At 59.1% G+C, this 16,097-nt stretch overlaps 1 protein-coding gene and 2 pseudogenes across 6 annotated transcripts; 2 read left to right on the forward strand and 1 right to left on the reverse strand.

The window, feature by feature from the left end:
• Positions 1 to 16,097, reverse strand: part of LOC134562768 (Fc receptor-like protein 3) — a 35,994-nt pseudogene that overhangs the window by 2,312 nt on the left and 17,585 nt on the right.
• Positions 1,545 to 7,765, forward strand: LOC134562842 (Fc receptor-like protein 4). 6 transcript variants are annotated; one of them, XM_063420432.1, is made up of 9 exons: positions 1,546 to 1,645; positions 2,278 to 2,298; positions 2,387 to 2,617; positions 2,842 to 3,108; positions 3,197 to 3,475; positions 4,453 to 4,755; positions 4,834 to 4,920; positions 5,410 to 5,431; positions 5,519 to 7,760. In XM_063420432.1, the coding sequence occupies exons 1-9, from the start codon at positions 1,597 to 1,599 to the stop codon at positions 5,643 to 5,645; spliced, it is 1,386 nt and encodes a 461-aa protein (XP_063276502.1). In that variant the 5' UTR covers positions 1,546 to 1,596; the 3' UTR covers positions 5,646 to 7,760. The 6 variants fall into 6 exon arrangements, with proteins under 6 accessions (XP_063276501.1, XP_063276502.1, XP_063276498.1 ...); XM_063420431.1 differs by having other exon boundaries at positions 1,545 to 1,645; positions 2,278 to 2,617; positions 5,519 to 7,761; XM_063420428.1 differs by having other exon boundaries at positions 2,123 to 2,617; positions 4,837 to 4,920; positions 5,519 to 7,763.
• Positions 6,287 to 16,027, forward strand: LOC134562922 (Fc receptor-like protein 2; annotated as a pseudogene).

The following is a 16,097-nucleotide window of genomic DNA, read 5'->3' on the forward strand; positions in this document are numbered from 1 at the left end:
CCCCAATTCCCTGGGGCGGGGGTGTGGGGGTGCTGAGGTGTGAGGTGTGGGGTGCTCACCATGCACTGTCACTGTCACCGGCACCCACTCCTGCCACCCCCGTGATACCCTGGAGTTCAACCAGCCCTTGCAGCGGTAGTGGCCGCTGTGGTGCAGCTGCAGAGGGGACAGGGAACGCTCGGTCCCCCTGAAGGTCCCCCTTGTTAGGAACGAAAGAAAAAAAAAACAACAAAAAAACCAAAACCAAAACCAAAAACCCACCCCACAAATTACCTTCTCCTGGCTAGAGTAACCCCCCCACACCCCAGCCAATCTGAGTAGGGAGAGCTGCCCTGAAGGAAAGTAGCCTGGAGACTTTTTCCTACCTAATTGAAATGTGAAAAGAAGCTGCCCACACCTAGATAGCCCTATTGTCCTTTGTAACTACCTCATTTAGCAAGAGTAACCTCAGCTATGATCAGGACAAATGCATATGCATGTCTATATGCAAATAAAACCACCCTGGTGGATCCTGAGAGGATTTTTTTAGGGAAACTGCACCCCAGGACAAGAAGCTAGAGGCATCGGAGGAGAATTAGATCATGCCCTGGCCGAGCACGAAGTGGATGCACCCCCTGACCTAGTTTGAAGATTCACCATAACCTATGAGGAGTTCGGATGGAATGGGAACCAGCCAGCTGAAGCAACTTAAGCAGAGAATGGGAAACTCTTGAAACTTTTCCCTGAGGGCAAAGAGCTGACTGCCACTGCTCTGCCTTCTGAGGGTTGACCAGAGAGAACTGCCAGCTGTTTCTATGGGAACAAGGACTCAACATCCACTGGGACAGCACCTGCTCCTTCGGATGGCTGCAGCAGCGTGGAAAACTCCGATTGGACCCTGCAGTCCTGCTGATGACATTAATTATGAGCTGATCACTTTAATAAAGAGCTGAATATTAATAAAGGCATATGCCCTGTTCTTTTCACCCCTCACCTCCTCATCTGCACGATAGAATTGCACCCAGATGACAACCATGTCCTGCCAGCCCCGGCAGCGCAATGTCACCGTGTCCCCCTCCAGCAGTGGCCATGCTGGCACCTGCAGCACCAGCCAGTCTGGGGGACAGGAGGGTCCTGTCACACTTGGGGACCCCCGTTTTCACAGGGACCCCCCACGACATTCATGGCCCAGAGCCCCCATTCGCAAGGAATACTCTCCTCAAATTCAATCATCTATAATCCCCCCTCACCCAGGAACTTGATTCTCCTAGCACCGCCCCCATTCCCATGTCACCCCCCATTCCCCCAACCTCATCCCCAGGACGCCCATCCCGTGACCCCAAATCCTTGGATCCCACGTTCCCCTGGGACTCCCAGCCCTGAGTCCTCCCATCCCTGGATCCTCATTCCCCAGAGCCCCTCACTCCTGAGAGCCCCATGTCCCACTGTGTGCCCCTCAGCCTTGTCCCCACGCTGTCCCCCGCTTGTGACCACCCTGCCCCCACCAAGGGCCACCTACTCCTGGAGATAAGACCTGACCTCACTTCCTTCCCCTTTGTCCGAAGAGCTGCCACCCCGGGAACAGCAGGTCCTGGCAGCCAGTGACAGCCAGCCTGGATGGCCAGGGACACGGGGATGGCCGGAAAGGTGGCACTGCTGCTGTGGGGTGAGTGCCCAGAGCACGGGCCTGACACCCTGGGGATGGGCCCTGGTGAGGCAGAGAGTGGTGGGGAGGGGGCACAGGGGGGCTGGGGGGTCCCCTGAGGTCCCCAAGGCCAGCAGAGACAGTGCATGGAGGTGGCCAGGGCTGTGGGGTGGCTTTGGGGACAGGAACAGAGGGACAGGAACAGGGGAACTGGGATGTGGGGACAGGAACAGGGGGAGAGAGATGTGGGGACAAGGAAGTGGCAAGAGGAACCTTGGGGCTGGGGCAGCAGTGGGGACAGGGACAGGGGCACAGGGATGCAGGGACAGGGACAAGGGCCACGTACCATGCAGATGGGGCATGGGCACAGGAGCCATGGGAATGGGATCACGGGCACAGGGCCATGAGGATGTGGCTGTGGGGACAGGCGCTGTGAGGATGGTGGAGGTGACTTGTGCGAGCATGGGGTGTCCACAGTTTCCCCATGTCCTGCCTCAGCCCAGGGTGACCAAGGTGTCCCTGTCCTCAAGACCTCCGTGCTACACCAGTGTTCCACTGGGGACAGTCTGGGGACAAACACCACACCGCATCCCCCGGGTGCTGCTGTCCCTGCAGGGCCACCCCCATCCAGCCCTGTCCCTTCTCCCTTCCAGCCCAGACCCTCGGCCTCTCTGGTGAGTCCTCGGTGGATGCCGTGTCCCTGTCCTGCTGTTCCCAGCCCCGTAGTGGCCCTGGCAGGCTGGTGTCCCATGTCACCCGCAGGTGCCCAGACCACCCAGCTCCTGGTGGAGCCCCCCTGGACACCAGCAGTGCTGTGGGACCGGGTGACACTGACCTGCCAGGGCTCGCGGACCGCCAGTGCCACGACCTGGTACAGGGACGGGCAGCGATGGTGGCAGGAGGCTTCCAACCACCTCATTGTCACCGAGAGTGGCAACTACACCTGTGACAGACCTGGCAGTGGGCTCAGCCCCGCCGTGAGAGTCTTAAATGGTAAGGAGAGTTTGGGTGTCCCCAGAGTGGCACCTGCTGGACTCTGAAGGCTCTGAGTGGGCTCCTATTGGGTCACCCCCTTGTGGGACCAGAGCCCGTCCCCTGCACACAGGGACATCCCAGAGCATCCCAGTGTGGGGGGACCCTGTTTGTGGGACTGGGGACCCCTGGTGCACTTTGAAAACAGGAGTCCCCCAGTGTGACAGGACCCTCCTGTCCCACAGGTCTCTTGGTGCTGCAGGTGCCAGCACGGCCATGGCTTGAGGGGGACACGGTGACACTTCGCTGCCGGGGCTGGAGGGACGAGTCGGTCACCGGGGTGCAATTCTACCATGGGGACGAGGAGGTGAGGGGGACCCTCAGCGGGACCGAGCTTTCCCTGTCCCCTCTGCAGCTGCACCACAGCGGCCACTACCGCTGCAAGGGCCGGGGGATCTCCGGGGCATCACGGGGGTGGCAGGAGTCGGTGCCGGTGACAGTGACAGTGCATGGTGAGCACCCCACACCTCACACCTCAGCACCCCCACAGCCCTGCCCCAGGGAATTGGGGTCACAAATCCCCCTCCCCTCTCTTCCCAGAGCTCTTCTCGGTGCCGGTGCTGGAGGGTCCCCCTGAAGTCACCGACGGGTCCACCCTGATTCTCAGCTGCCGCAGCACCCCCAGCCTCCTGCGGCCCCGAGCCCCCCTCCTGCACCTCTTCTACCGGGATGGGCAGTTGGTGAGGGGCCCGCAGTGGTCCCCGCTGATCCTGGTGCCCACCGTGGGGGTCTCCCACTCAGGGAATTACAGCTGCCAGGTGCGCTCTGAGAGGGGGACCGTGCAGAAGAGCAGCGCCCGGCTCGGCGTCACGGTGCGCAGTGAGTGCGGTGATGGGCACGGGGAGCCCACATAGCCCTCCCAAGTCCCCCATCCTTGCTCAACCCTCTGCCTGCTGCCCTGCCTTCACAGATGTCTCCCTGGGTCTTCCCATCACCTTCCCTGCATCCCTGAGCAGTTCCCCTCACCCCTCCCTGGGTACGCCTCTCCCTCTCTGAGGTCCCTCCCTTGTCCACAGGTCCCACCATCCCTGTCTGGGTCCCCAGAACCTTCCCTGTGGTTCCCTTCAACCCTCTCCATCTGTCCCGTGGCTGAATCTCCCACCCTTCCCTGGGGTCCCTTCCAGCCCTTTCCGATCCTCTACCCCAACTCTGGGCAGTGCTCTTCCTTACTGGGATCCCCCCACCCTTCTCTGATCCTCCCCTTCCCTGAGTCCTTCACTGCTCTCTGGTGTCTTTCACTCCTCCCATGACCCCAGTCCCTCCTGTGTCCCCTCCCACCCACAGGGGTCCCACCTGCGAGGGTGTCCCTGTCAGCACAGCCGCCCGGGGGACAGGTGGCACTTGGTGACCCCCCTGGTGTTGAGCTGTGCGGTGTCCGCAGGGACAGGTCCCCTGTCCTTCACCTGGCACCAGGGGGGCTCAGGGGCAACGCTGGGCACCAGCCCCCACTGGGGCTGTGGCACGTTTTGACAAAGACAGCGGCCACAGCAGGGCTGGGACAGTGACAGGACAGCGTGGCTGAGAGCCCCACATTGAATGTCACTGTCCTGGGCCAGCGGGACCCTTGGGCTGAGGGTGATCCCACCCACAGTGTCCCCAGTTCCACACATTCCCATTCCACTTAGCCACCCCACACCATCCCCAGCCCACCCCAGGTCACAGCCCCCACCCATGGGTGTCACACACTGGGTGAAGGAGACCCTCTGTCCCCAGGTGCCACCACACAGACTCCCTCAGTGCCTGACAGCAGGTGCCAGTCCCTCCTCCTGACCTCAGCCCTGTCTGTGTCCCCACAGTGCCCGTGGCCAATGCCACCATCACCCCTGGTCCCCTGTCACACCAGGTGCGCACAGGTGACCCCGTGACCCTGCGCTGCTCGGTCCAGGTGGGCTCAGCCCCTGTCACCTTCACCTGGCTGCACAATGGGCAGGAGGTGGCCCGGGGTCCCAGCCTGGAGCTTGGATTTGTTACTATGGGACATTCGGGCACCTACCAGTGCGTGGCCACCAACCAGCTGGGACAGGATGGGCACCGCGTGTTCCAGGCACTCAGCCCTGAGCTTGCCCTGGAGGTGACACCACAAGGACACTGGAACACAGGTGGGGTCACACAGGGTCACTGGGTTTGCAGGACCCCCAGAGTGACAGGTGACCCTGACGTGTCCCTTCTGTCCCCAGCAGTGGCCACTGGGGTTGGCGGGTCCCTCCTCTTCCTGGTCCTGCTCGTGGGTGGAGTTGTTGGCTGGCGCCGGTGGAACCACATGGGTGGGTGACAATGGGGACAACAGGGGCCCTGGGGAGGTTGGGGGCCACCGAGAATGTGGGGGTGATGGGTGGCACCCACAGCCCTTGGCTTGGGAGGGCTGAGCCCCAGTAGTGACCTTGGCTGAGGACCCTGGGATGTCTGGGGAGGTGTTGCAGGGTTGTGCAGGGATGTTGGGGGTTCTATCAGGGGTTTTGGAGTGGTTCAGAGGCTCCCATTCCCTGCCAGGCTCTGGGGTCTGGGGGCTCAGGGTGTTGGGGGAAGTGGGGTGGTTCAGGGTTTCTGGGCGGCATCAGGGATTCTGGGGGGACCAGGGGGGAGTTGAGGACCTGGTGCTGGTTCAGGATTTCCCTGGTCCACGCAGACAAAGATGGAGGGATCCGAGAGGGACATGGGAAGGTGTGGGTGACCCAGGGAGGGATCAAAGGAGGGATGAGGGACTCAGGCACTGGTGGGGACTCCAAAGTCACCCCTCCAGTTTTCCTTTGCAGCTGCCAGGAATCACCAGGAAAGGTGAGTGCAGCCTCCAGCCATGATACACCTTTTACCCACATCCCAAGGACCTCCCATCCCCTTCCACACCCCCCCTTATTCCCACAGGGCACCCTCAGATTCCTTGACCCCCCCCAGAGATGATCCTCAGGCGACCTACATGGAGCTGAAAGGGCCACACAGGCAACCGTGGGAACCCAGTGACATCTATGACCATCTACAACAGAAGCTGTGACACCCTGGGAAGCAGGAGGCACTGGGCAGCACTGGGGCTGCTCCCACCATGGCCCCAGTGGTTGCCCATCCTTCCAAGGGAGGTGGTGATGAGTCAGGGCACCCTGTGCTCCCCATTTCCTCTCCCAGTACTCCCAGGGGCCCCCCAACCCCCATCCCAGTGCTCCGAGTGCCCTCAGTGACCTCCCCATCCTCTCCCCACAGTGCTCGCAGCACACCCAGGGGTTCCGCATTCCCCCTCCCACTCCCCCTGTCCCATCCCACTGTAAAAGGAGCAGTCGGGGAGGATCCTTTCTGATCAATTTCTCAAATGAAAATGAAACAAAAACGGGGCAATATTATATCTGAGAACTGTTTATTGATAAAGGAGGGTAAGTGTTCTTACCGAAGGGGGATTAGAAGAGAGAGTAGAGAGGGAAAAAGAGAGACAGAGAGAGAAAGAGAAGACAGGGACAGCGTTACCACAAGAACCCTGGGTACTCTGTTGGCATTACTTCAGCAGATGGAGTGTGTGTGTGGTGAGCCCTCATGGCTTTTGTGAGTGGCTGGGTGTGATTTCCAAGTGGCAGCACCTCTGTGTTTCTGGCATTGGTGAGCGATGGCTGCGAGCTGGCTGTGGGCTGGTGCTGCGGTACTGGGGCTATGGGGAAGCAGTGGAGCACCAGGCTGGGGGAACTGGAGCACCAGGCTGGGGAAGCAGTGGAGCACCAGGCTAGGGAAGTGCTGGAGCACCAGGCAGGGAAATTGGAGCACCAGGCTGGGGAAGCAGCAGAGCACCAGGCTGAGGAAGTGCTGGAGCACCAGGCAGGGAAATTTGAGCACCAGGCTGGGGAAGCAGTGGAGCACCAGGTGGTCACAGGAACGAGCTGCCTCCCAGAAGCAGCAAAGCAGGGAAGAACGGGTGAGGACAGGGAAGAAGGAGACAGGGAGGAAAAGTAGATGGGGGGATGAGAGCCAAGCTGACCGTCTGAGCGAGCCCCTGATCCCTCCAAGAAGCCCAAAGCAAAATGGCTCCTGTTGTGTCACAGGTAACTGCTTTTATTTGCTACGGTTCCTCCCATAGCGTGATTTCCTGGGCACCTTTTCCTAGGCATTTTTCCCTGACATTTTTCCTGCCCGTCCAGGCATTTGTCCCACCAACCAGTGGAGGGTTGCTCACAGCCCACTCATGGAAGTTTCTCTCCCCTGATCGGCTGTTTAGTGAAGCCTCCCTGGGACAGGGTTCCCAGCATATGTACAGCCCCTGGAGTAATTTTTCACCTCATGCCTAGCTCATGTTTAGACATAAATAAAAATCAGATTGGTTCCTCTCAATCCCCATGCTCCCAGTGGTTCTGCAATCGCCCTCCCAGTGCTCCCAGTACACCAGGTGGCTTAGTGTTTCCCATCCCAGTTCCAAGGGGGCACAGGATCTGGTTTCCTGCTCCCAGGACAAAAATGCAGCTTTTGGGTTAAACTGGCAGAAATGGTGATTCTTTGTTCAGCTCTTCAGGCTTTAGGAACAGAATTCTCCAGTTTGGGGCTGCTAATATGTTTTGATTTGAAAGAGAGGTGTCTGCCAAGGAAGGCAGGAACCTCCCTTGGAATGGAAAATATAAACCCTTTTCCCTCATACTTATTAGAACTTTGAAATTAAGGGTTTTGCAGGCAAAGATATGGGAGCAGGAATAACAGTTCTTTACTAGAATGTATTACGAGAAACAAGCTAATGGAAGTTGACTTGCTGGCTATTATATGAATTGATATTACATTATTGATTATATTGTTGAATAAATATTGTGATTAGTGTTGGGATAGTGAGATGTCTTGTGGAGTGGTTGATGTTCTTGCGGTGGCCCGGTTGCAAGGTTGATTTTAATGGGGATGGTTTTGTGTGTTGCGGTGTGGGTTTTGTGGGTTTACATTGCATGGACCATTGCTGGCCAAGCCTTTAGGGCATGACCTTAAGAGGAGCGGAACTTCATCCAGTGATGGCCCTGAGGACCACGGTGATGAAACTGCGTTGGCGCTGAGGAGAGTGACAGGGGCTGAGACTGTGTAAAATCAAAATGAACATGCATCAAACTGATGCAACACCAGGGGTATGAAAGGTGAAGACACCATTTGGCGGACAAGCCTTTTGCTTTGTGTGTTTATTTTTGTTCTCAATGAAACTTTAATAACTCATTCCCACTTCAGATCTGTGTTGTTATTACATATATATATATGGATAACAAGGCAAAAAACCAACAACAACAGCAGCAACAAACAGAGCCAGAAACTCAAAAACAGCTTTAGGCACCTTCCCCTTTGGTTCAGTTCTGGTCACAGCCGGCAGGGCCGCTGGGGGCTCCCGGCCGGGCAGGGCGAGTGCGATGATTCCCCCACAGCTGCATGGGGCGCTGCGGCGCCAGCTCGGCTCTCCTCTCTCTTTGTCTGTCTGTCTGTCTGTCTGTCTCTCTCTCTCTCTGGTAATGGCAGGCACAGCCGGTGCAAGGGGTGGAAAAGCGGCTTCCTTCACAAACTCACGGCAGGGAATTTGTCCCGTTTCCCTCTGGATAGTGAAACGTGCTGTAGCAGGAACCTCGGAAGCAGCAAGCTGGAATGGCAGAGGCGAGCAGACCCCAGAGTGGCAAAACAAAAAGTAACAGAAACTCCACAGCTGTAGCAAGAGCCGCGGGGTGTCCCAGCAGGCACGCGGTGCTGACTTCCAGTGTAGAAAAAAAACAGAGCAAAGGCAGAAAAACGGCAGGGCTGGGCAGCGGCAGCCTGGTTCCCAACGCAGCCAGGAGAGGCTCCCTCACAGGGTTTTCCCCTGAGGTGCCTGAGGAATTGGTGAAGGTTCTTTCCAGTCAAAGGGGATGTCAATAAGGTCGCAGTTCGATGGCTGCTCTTCTGAGCAGAGGCTCACTCACCGTAAGGAAGAAGCCATACAGGGCTGGATTCTGGCGGTGGCAGTGAATTCTCCCTGCAGTAAGCAGTTTGACAGTTCCTTCTGATTCCCAGAGGGCGAGAGAGCTGGGGGATGAGCCCAGACCCTCACACCCAAGCCAAAATCTTGCTGAATCTCTGCCCCTCCCAAGAGAAAAACCCCTCTCAGCTGGGCTGAGAGGCTCCAGCCAGCTGCACCCCTTCCCCCCACCTTGGCCACTTCTTGAGTCCCTCTTAGGGATGGTCGTTATTCTCTCTTAGCAACACATGGGAGAAAACACCTGGAGAGAAAGAAAACAAGAGGAAAAATCCTCACCTCCAAAACACTAAAAACCTGGGGCTGCTGCCTCTCCCACTCCCCTTGGAGGCACAGAAGGCAAAGACCCCAAAGGGCTGAGAGAAGAACAATTTCCTGAAAGAGCAAAGAGAGAAAAAAACCAACAGCAACAGCAACAAGTTTCAGAATCTAAAAGGTCACAAAAGGAACAATTTCTAGGGAAAGCCCCCAACAAGGAAAAAATCCCGTAGAGTTCCCCCAGCATCCACAAGAATGCTTCTGATGCCTCTCCCACAGCACTGTGAAAACTGCAGTTTTTACAATGGAAATGGCTGATGTGGCCCCAGTTGGATGGCGAAGGACTAAAACCATAAAAATTGGGATTGGGTGAAGATACGGGGGGCTGCCCCAGCTCTCTCCTGGTCCCCACTATATCCTCCACAGGATTTCTGTCCTGAGGGCTGAAAGAGCAGCTGGGGAATGGAGCTCCCATTGGCAGGAAGGAGCTCCCCAACTCCTCCTCCTGGGACACTGGCCATCCAAGTGTGGGGCCCAGCCACGGCCCAGCCCCACTGCACAGGGATGGGCATTGGCCAGCCCTGCTCTGGCCAGCCCCAGGGGGCAGCCAGCACCTGAGGGTCCCCCCTGCCCCCTTGGCTTGGATTGTGGCAGCTTTAGAGCTGCTGCAGAGGTGAGAATTGTGTGGGTTAAAAAGGCCTGCCTGTGGCTTGCTCAGCCCTGCAAGAAGCACAAAAGCCAATGGCAGCCCAAGCAGTGGCTCTGGGAGGGCCTTTGATGGTTTGGAGAACAGGGCTGGCTGGAAACCGCCCCTGCAGGCGTAGCTGTGAGGGAAGCAGCCTGGAAATGCAGCAAGGGATCAGTTTGTCCCTCTCAGCAAGGGGCTGAGAGAGCCCCAGAAGTGCTGCAAATCCCACACCCATCTGTTCCACAACCTGACCAGGACCCTCCTTCTTGAACAAAACCTGCAGCCCTTTGGAACCTCCCGGGAAAAATGTTTGAGTTCTGCACAGGGACACCAGAAGGGAGGGAAAAGTGTGGAACTATTGAGCAGGGGCTCCACCCATGGGTCTGGGGAGCCGGGGTGTCCCAGCAGGAGCAGGGAGTGCCCAGGCAGGGGAATTCAGGGCAGGGTGGAGTGCATTTCCCAGGGAAGCACAGCCTGAGGGACACACAGGCATTTCCACGGATCCCTGTGCCCTGTTCCAAGCATGGACTGAGCTTTTCCCGTTTTGGGAGCAGAACCCACGCAAAGTAAATAAAGTTTCAGGGTGGGAATGAGAATAATGGGAAGAGTTCCTAAATGTGGCCCAGCCAAAGCCTTCCCCATGGGCTGGGTTGAGTCCAGCAGGCAGGGAACAATGCCATGGACCTGCTGGACACTCAGGAGATTCCACACTCGGTGTCAGCCACAAGCAAATGCTGCTGTGGGATGCACAAATGGGCTCCCAAAGGGAACCAAAAAAGTCTCATTTCTCTGTGATTTGTTTGTGTTATATTGTGACTGATTTGTTTGGAGAGCAATGATTAAAAGGATTCTGTCATCCAGACCATTTAATACATTGTCAGTTTGATTTTTGCTGAGTTTATTGTTAATGGGAAATAAAGGGTGTGAGAAAAGATTATTTCATTTATTTCATGGATGTAAAATTTTGTCTCAAAAAAGTGAGCATCAGGGAAGTCACACAAATTTATCCTGGAATTTACCATCATCAGGGCAAGGTTGTTTCAGGTGCCCCCTTAAGTTTGGGCACCCCAGAGGTCACAGGGAGCCACTGAGGACAGTGGGAATGCTCAGGGCCCCCCCAGGACAGAGGTGCCCAGGATGTGCCACCTCTAGGACAGGAATCCCCAAGGACTTGGCACCCCCAGAACCAAGACCCCCCTGGCACAAGACCCAGGTGTCCCTACACCACAGGAGTTCTTTTCCCTGCAGGCAGGGCCCCTCTGACTGTGCCCTGCCAGGACAGAACCCACACCCTCGGCTCAGCATGAATGGCCTCTTCCTTCTGCTGCAGGAAAGAGAAAGGGAAAATCTTTCATCTCCCACAGCCCCCAGCCACTGCCTGCACCCCTCAGCCCCCTTTTCCCCTTCCTGGGATCCCCCCACCTTTTACCTGCTCAGGTGTTCCCTGGGATGGCTGAGGCAGGAAATGGGGGGCACGGGAAAAAGCCCAGGGCTGTGTGGGGCACAGACCCAGAGCCTCAACCCTGGGGTGCCCCCCTGGGCATCAGCACACTGTGGGGACTGTGCTGGGCTCTGCACCCCAAAATCTGAGGCACTCAGGGAAGGAGTTGGGACCCCTCTGCCTACCCAGCCATTGCCAATCCAGGGGACCCCCATTCATCTGGGACCCCAACCATGACACCCCCATTCCCTTGGTCTCTCCTCCCTGGGACCCCCATCCCACCACTCCCATAGCCAAGGACCACCGTGGCCTTGGTAACATCCCATGGGCTGCTCCTTCCCCCAGAACCCCTCTTCCCAAGGGTCCCCTTTTTCCCCCTGCACCCCAACCCTGGGACCCACATGCCATGACCCAAAATCCCTGGGGACCATGTTCCCCAAGGAGCTCCATCCCTGGGTCGCCCCAGGCATGGAGACCCCAATTCCCCTGAACCCCCATTCTCATGGACACACATCCTTGGTTCCCCACGACCCCCAAGGTCCCCACTCCTAGGAATACTATCCCCCAGTGAGCCCCGAGACTGTCCCCTAATGTCCCCAGCCTGTCCCCTACTGTGTCTCCACCTTTCCCCCACCCTGCCTCCACCAGGTGCCACCTACGCGTGGGGATGAGCTGTGACCTTTCTTCCTTCCTCTGCATCCGAAGAGCCGCCACACAGGGGAGCGGTGGCCACAGCAGCGAGTGACAGCCAGCCTGGATGGCCGGGGACACGGGCATGGCCGGGAAGGTGACACTGCTCCTGTGGGGTGAGTTCCCTGGGCATGGGCCTGGCACCCTGGGGATGGGCCCTGGTGAGGCAGAGAGCGGTGGGGAGGAGGCACAGGGTGGCTGCAGGGTCCCCTGAGGTCCCCAAGGCCAGCAGAGCCAGTGCATGGGCATGGACCCCAGAGTGACCAGAGTCATAGGGTGGCTTTGGGGACAGGAACAGGGGGACAGGAACAGGAGAACTGGGATGTGGGGACAGGAACAGAGGGATAGAGATTTAGGGGACAAGGATGTGGCAAAAGGAACCTTGGGGTGGGGGCAGCAGTGGGGACAGGGACAGGGGCACAGGGATGCCGGGACAGGGACAAGAGCCACCTACCATGCCGGTGGGGCATGGGGACAAGAGCTGTGGGAATGGGATCACGGGCACAGGGCCATGGGGATGTGGCTGTGGTGACAGGCTCTGTAAGGATGGTGGAAGTGACCTGTGCAAGCATGGGGTGACCACAGTGTCCCCATGTCCTACCTCAGCCTAGGGTGACCGAGGTGTCCCTGTCCTCAAGACCTCTGTGCTGTACCAGTGTTCCACTGGGGACAGTTTGGGGACAGACACCACACCTCATCCCCCAGGTGCCACTGTCCCTGCAGGGCCATCCCCACCCAGCCCTGTCCCTTCTCCCTTCCAGCACAGACCCTTGGCCTCACTGGTGAGTCCTTGGGGGATGCTGTGTCCCTGACCTGCTGTCCCCATCCCTATGGTGGCCCTGCCAGTGTGGTTTCCCTTGTCACCTGCAGGCGCCCAGACCACCAAGCTCCTGGTGGAGCCCCCCTGGACACCAGCAGTGCTGTGGGACCGGGTGACACTGACCTGCCAGGGCTCGGGGACCGCTGGTGCCACCACCTGGTACAAGGACGGGCAGCGGTGGGGGCAGAAGGGACCCAAGTACGTCACTGTCACCGAGAGCTGCACCTACACCTGTGACAGACCGGGCACTGGCCTGAGCTCCCCTTTGAGAGCCTTAGATGGTGAGGGGGGTTTGGGTGTCCCCAGAGTGGCAGCTGTGGTATCCTGAGGGCTCTGGGTGGGCTCCTCTCCATGGGTCACCCCCTGGTGTGACCAGAGCCTGTCCGCTGCACACAGGGACATGCCAGAGCATCCAAGTGCTGGGGGACCCTTTTCGTGGGACTGGGGACCCCTGGTGCACTGGGTGTGACACCATGGGGGCGTCCCCGTGACAATGGGAGTCCCCCGGTGTGGCAGGACCCCCTTGTCCCACAGATCTGTTGGTGCTGCAGGTGCCAGCACGGCCACTGCTGGAGGGGGACATGGTGACACTGCACTGCCAGCATTGGAGGAACACGCCGGTCACCGGAGTGCAATTTTACCGTGGGGACGAGGAGGTGAGGGAGTCCCTCAAAGGGACCGAGCTGTCCCTGTCTCCTCTGCAGCTGAACCACAGCGGCCGCTACCACTGCAAGGGCCGGGTGAAGTTTGAGGTATCACAGGGGTGGCCGTGTTGGTGGTAGTGACAGTGACAGTGCACGGTTAGAACCCCACACCTCACACCTCAGCAGCCCACAGCCCCGCCCCAGGGAATTGGGGTCACAAATCCCCCTCCTCTCTCTTCCCAGAGCTCTTCTCGGTGCCGGTGCTGCAGGGTCCCTCCGAGCCCATTGAGGGGTCCCCCCTCAATCTCAGCTGCCTCAGCAACCCCAGCCCCCTGCGGCCCCGAGCCCCCCTCCTGCACCTCCTCTACCAGGACGGGCAGTTGGTGGGGGGCCCGCAGTGGTCCCCGCTGATCCTGGTGCCCGCCGTGGGGGTCTCCCACTCAGGGAATTACAGCTGCCAGGTGCGCTCTGAGAGGGGGACCGTGTGGAAGAGCAGCGCCCGGCTCGGCGTCACAGTGTGCAGTGAGTGCGGGGATGGGCACGGGGAGCCCCTCCTGCCTCTCCAGGTTCCCATCCCTGCCTGGGGACCCCCATTACTGCCTGGATCGCCTGTCCCTGTTGCAGGTGCTCCATCCTTCCCTGGTTCCCCTGATTGGTTCCCCAGCCGTATGTGGGTACCCCCATATTTCCTGTAAACTTTTTCCAGGTACCCCCATCACTACTTGGCTCCCCCTCTGTGCTCCCCCATCTGTCACTGGGTCCCTTTGCCCATCCCTGAGTCAACCCCACCCTTCTCTAATATCCCTCCACAGTCCCCAGGTTCCACTATCCTGACCCTGTGTCCCCACACCCTTCCTGGTGTCTCCCCCATCCCTCTCCAGGTGTCCCCTCCCTGAAAACCTAATCCTTACTTGGGGTTCCTTTCCAGTCCCACCCCAGCTCTTTGCCCCTTCCTCCTCACTGGGGTCCCCCTACCCCTCTCTGTCCTCTCCATGTCCCTCACTTTTGTGTCCCCCGCTCCTGCCGGGGTCCCGCTCTCAGGGGTGTCCCTGTCAGCACAGCCCCCTGGGGGACAGGTGGCACTGGGGGACAGCCTGGTGCTGAGCTGCGCAGTGGCTGCAGGGACAGGTCCCCTGTCCTTCACCTGGCACCGGGGGGGCTCAGGGGCACTGCTGGGCGCTGGCCCCCACCTGGAGCTGCGGCACATTGGGGACAATGACAGCGGCCACTATCACTGTCGGGTCAGCGACGGGGATAGCGTGGCAGAGAGTGTCCCCCTGAATGTCACTGTCCTGGGTGAGCAGGACCCTCGGGCTTGGGGTGACCCCACCCACAGCACCCCCATCCCACCTCACCTGGTACCAGCCCTGCCTATGTCCCCGCAGTGCCCGTGGCCAATGCCACCATCACCCTGGTCCCCTGTCACACCAGGTGCACACAGGTGACCCCGTGACCCTGCGCTGCTCGGTGCAGGTGGGCTCAGCCTGTTACCTTCACCTGGCTGCACAACGGACAAGAGGTGGCCTGGGGTCCCATCCTGGAGTTTGGGGACTTCAGTGTGAGACATTTGGGCACCTACCAGTGCGTGGCCACCAACCAGCTGGGACAGGACGGGCATCGCATGTTCCAGGCACTCAGCCCCGAGCTGGCCCTGGAGGTGACCCCTGGCTCACCCTGGGTCACAGGTCAGTTTACACGGGGTCCCCGGGCTGTTCAGGACGTCCGGAGTTCTGGGTGACCCTAATGTGTCCTCCTCTGTCCCCAGCAGTGGCTGTGAATGTGGGCAGGACCCTCCTGTTCCTTGTGCTGCTCCTGGCTGTCACTGGGGGCTGTCACTGCTGGCACCACTGGGGTGGGTGACAATGGGGGGGAATGGGGTTCCTGGAGTAGGTGAAGCCCCCAGGCTGTGAACCGAGACAGGGCAGCCCCCAGGGCCCCTGAGCTGTGAGAAACTGAGCCCACAGTGACCTTGGCAGGGGGTCCTGAGTGTTGTGGGGGGAATTTTTCGGGTCTTGGTTGGGCTCCAGGGGAATCCCTGGGTGGGCATTGAGGAACATTGGGGTGGCACTGGAGCTCCTGGAGGGTTTGGGGAAGTCTTGGAGGGCCATGCAGGGATGTTGGGCGATCTTTCTAGGCTCCTGTGTGAGTCATGGGGGCAGCCCCTCCCTGCCGGGCTTGGGATTCTGGGGCTCAGAGGATCGGGGACACTGGGGGGGTTGGGGGCACTGCGGTGATGCAGATGTTCTGGGGGGTTCAGGGGTGCTTGGAGTGTCTGGGAGGACTCAGGGCTCCAGTGGGGATTTGGGGGTCTAGTGGAGATTTGGGGGTCCTGTGGGTTGTTGGAGCTGCTAAGGCCAGAGAATGGGTCAGGGGTCCTGGGGTCCCTTCAGTCCCCCACTCCCCTTTCCCTTACAGCAGCCAGGAAGCTCCAGGAAAGGTGAGTGGGGGGCTCCAGCTGGGAGTCCCCTTTTCCTCTCCCCAGACAACCCTTGGACCTTCCCTTGTTCCCACAGGACAACCCCAGAGGAGGGGGCGGTGCTGGACCCCCATGTTGTGGGCACCGAGCAGGCAGGGGGTGAGTACAGGGGGGGACAGGGACACATCACCCACAGGTGTCTCCCCCCACCCAGGTCCCCACAACTGGTGTCACTTCCAGGGCTCCCACAAGTGTCCCCTGACCCTGCCCCACCTCGGGATCTTCAAATGACCAACGTGGAGCTGCCGGGAGTCTACAAGGGATAGCGGGACCCCAGCAACATCTGCGAGAACGTGCTGTGACACTGGGAGCACTGGGGGCACTGGGGGACATCGATTCCCCTCAGGTGTCCCTTCTTCCTCTTCACAGCACGCCACAGGGCTCCTCATTCCCTCACCCAGTGCTGGGCACGCACATGACCCTTTTCCCTCTTATTGTACCCAAAATGCAGCTTTTTGATTAAACTGTTTGAGAAACAAATCTCACTCT

Source organism: Prinia subflava, chromosome 31, assembly GCF_021018805.1.
Source record: "Prinia subflava isolate CZ2003 ecotype Zambia chromosome 31, Cam_Psub_1.2, whole genome shotgun sequence".
NCBI lineage: Eukaryota > Metazoa > Chordata > Aves > Passeriformes > Cisticolidae > Prinia > Prinia subflava.